A 3,501-nucleotide genomic window follows, 5' to 3' on the forward strand; every position below is an offset into this window, starting at 1 on the left:
ATGAGAACGAATGAAGCTGTGTTATTAAGTCGTGCCATTGCGAAAACCGAAAACCTAAAGGAACTTTACGTAGGCGGTAACTTCTTTAACCCAGATGAAATCAAGGATCTGGTTAAAATGTTCGGGCGGAATCCAAATGTCAAAGTGTTGTCCTTGGGAGATTACCAGTTCGTGAACAAGGTTGCTGCTAGGGTTAGTACAATATTAGCATAGGTACTTTCAACGTAAACTTTGATAACTTATTGAATACTTTTAAAGCTCGCCAAACGTTGCATGACTCGCGACCCCACTAAATCGGTAACTTACCAAGGAGTCATACTTAGCAATCCACCTCGTACAATAGATGTACCGGAGATGTTGCTGAACCGTTGCCGATTCCTTGGATTCAAACCGAAGAAAAAGAAACTGAAAAAGGACCTGGGACACTTCATGTTGCAGCTCCTGCAACTAGAAAAACCATTGATCGAGCGAGACGATTTCGTAGCCATGGTGAAGAAATTCCGCATCAAGTTAAATCGGAATTTACTCGAATCACTGATGGATGCATTCGTGGAACAACGAATGGTCAATACGGCGGCAATGGCTACCAAGTACCTGCAGAAATACCCCACCGATCCACCTCCACCAAAGCCTCAGAAAGGCGGGAAAAAGAAGCCCAAAAATGGGAAAAAGAAAAAGTTTTGATCATTGATTAAATGTAATGTTACAAAGTTTCAAAATGAAGCGAGTGCGGTTCTAGAAAATATGACTAAATGAACAAATGACTAAAAATGACAAAAATGACAAAAATGACAAAAATGACAAAAATGACAAAAATGACAAAAATGACAAAAATGACAAAAATGACAAAAATGACAATAATGACAAAAATGACAAAAATGACAAAAATGACAAAAATGACAAAAATGACAAAAATGACAAAAATGACAAAAATGACAAAAATGACAAAAATGACAAAAATGACAAAAATGACAAAAATGACAAAAATGACAAAAATGACAAAAATGACAAAAATGACAAAAATGACAAAAATGACAAAAATGACAAAAATGACAAAAATGACAAAAATGACAAAAATGACAAAAATGACAAAAATGACAAAAATGACAAAAATGACAAAAATGACAAAAATGACAAAAATGACAAAAATGACAAAAATGACAAAAATGACAAAAATGACAAAAATGACAAAAATGACAAAAATGACAAAAATGACAAAAATGACAAAAATGACAAAAATGACAAAAATGACAAAAATGACAAAAATGACAAAAATGACAAAAATGACAAAAATGACAAAAATGACAAAAATGACAAAAATGACAAAAATGACAAAAATGACAAAAATGACAAAAATGACAAAAATGACAAAAATGACAAAAATGACAAAAATGACAAAAATGACAAAAATGACAAAAATGACAAAAATGACAAAAATGACAAAAATGACAAAAATGACAAAAATGACAAAAATGACAAAAATGACAAAAATGACAAAAATGACAAAAATGACAAAAATGACAAAAATGACAAAAATGACAAAAATGACAAAAATGACAAAAATGACAAAAATGACAAAAATGACAAAAATGACAAAAATGACAAAAATGACAAAAATGACAAAAATGACAAAAATGACAAAAATGACAAAAATGACAAAAATGACAAAAATGACAAAAATGACAAAAATGACAAAAATGACAAAAATGACAAAAATGACAAAAATGACAAAAATGACAAAAATGACAAAAATGACAAAAATGACAAAAATGACAAAAATGACAAAAATGACAAAAATGACAAAAATGACAAAAATGACAAAAATGACAAAAATGACAAAAATGACAAAAATGACAAAAATGACAAAAATGACAAAAATGACAAAAATGACAAAAATGACAAAAATGACAAAAATGACAAAAATGACAAAAATGACAAAAATGACAAAAATGACAAAAATGACAAAAATGACAAAAATGACAAAAATGACAAAAATGACAAAAATGACAAAAATGACAAAAATGACAAAAATGACAAAAATGACAAAAATGACAAAAATGACAAAAATGACAAAAATGACAAAAATGACAAAAATGACAAAAATGACAAAAATGACAAAAATGACAAAAATGACAAAAATGACAAAAATGACAAAAATGACAAAAATGACAAAAATGACAAAAATGACAAAAATGACAAAAATGACAAAAATGACAAAAATGACAAAATGACAAAAATGACAAAAATGACAAAAATGACAAAAATGACAAAAATGACAAAAATGACAAAAATGACAAAAATGACAAAAATGACAAAAATGACAAAAATGACAAAAATGACAAAAATGACAAAAATGACAAAAATGACAAAAATGACAAAAATGACAAAAATGACAAAAATGACAAAAATGACAAAAATGACAAAAATGACAAAAATGACAAAAATGACAAAAATGACAAAAATGACAAAAATGACAAAAATGACAAAAATGACAAAAATGACAAAAATGACAAAAATGACAAAAATGACAAAAATGACAAAAATGACAAAAATGACAAAAATGACAAAAATGACAAAAATGACAAAAATGACAAAAATGACAAAAATGACAAAAATGACAAAAATGACAAAAATGACAAAAATGACAAAAATGACAAAAATGACAAAAATGACAAAAATGACAAAAATGACAAAAATGACAAAAATGACAAAAAATGACAAAAATGACAAAAATGACAAAAATGACAAAAATGACAAAAATGACAAAAATGACAAAAATGACAAAAATGACAAAAATGACAAAAATGACAAAAATGACAAAAATGACAAAAATGACAAAAATGACAAAAATGACAAAAATGACAAAAATGACAAAAATGACAAAAATGACAAAAATGACAAAAATGACAAAAATGACAAAAATGACAAAAATGACAAAAATGACAAAATGACAAAAATGACAAAAATGACAAAAATGACAAAAATGACAAAAATGACAAAAATGACAAAAATGACAAAAATGACAAAAATGACAAAAATGACAAAAATGACAAAAATGACAAAAATGACAAAAATGACAAAAATGACAAAAATGACAAAAATGACAAAAATGACAAAAATGACAAAAATGACAAAAATGACAAAAATGACAAAATGACAAAAATGACAAAAATGACAAAAATGACAAAAATGACAAAAATGACAAAAATGACAAAAATGACAAAAATGACAAAAATGACAAAAATGACAAAAATGACAAAAATGACAAAATGACAAAGATGACAAAAATGACAAAAATGACAAAAATGACAAAAATGACAAAAATGACAAAAATGACAAAAATGACAAAATGACAAAAATGACAAAAATGACAAAAATGACAAAAATGACAAAAATGACAAAAATGACAAAATGACAAAAATGACAAAAATGACAAAAATGACAAAAATGACAAAAATGACAAAAATGACAAAAATGACAAAAATGACAAAAATGACAAAA

The 3,501-nt window shown here is 26.5% G+C and overlaps 1 protein-coding gene across 1 annotated transcript; it reads left to right on the forward strand.

Annotated features, from left to right (window-relative positions):
• On the forward strand, positions 1-725 carry LOC129759442 (uncharacterized). Its single transcript, XM_055756895.1, has 2 exons — positions 1-192; positions 259-725. The coding sequence occupies exons 1-2, from the start codon at positions 1-3 to the stop codon at positions 682-684; spliced, it is 618 nt and encodes a 205-aa protein (XP_055612870.1). The 3' UTR covers positions 685-725.
• The last annotated feature ends 2,776 nt before the right edge of the window (positions 726-3,501 follow it).

Source organism: Uranotaenia lowii, unplaced genomic scaffold (assembly GCF_029784155.1).
Source record: "Uranotaenia lowii strain MFRU-FL unplaced genomic scaffold, ASM2978415v1 HiC_scaffold_1569, whole genome shotgun sequence".
In the NCBI taxonomy this organism is placed as follows: Eukaryota; Metazoa; Arthropoda; class Insecta; order Diptera; family Culicidae; genus Uranotaenia; species Uranotaenia lowii.

Bases quoted from the DNA above. Each gene is read 5' to 3' on its own strand.
- LOC129759442 (XM_055756895.1), top strand. From the start codon at position 1: ATGAGAACGAATGAAGCTGTGTTATTAAGTCGTGCCATTGCGAAAACC. The intron at 193-258 runs GTTAGTACAATA...ATACTTTTAAAG, and splicing joins TGAACAAGGTTGCTGCTAGG to CTCGCCAAACGTTGCATGAC.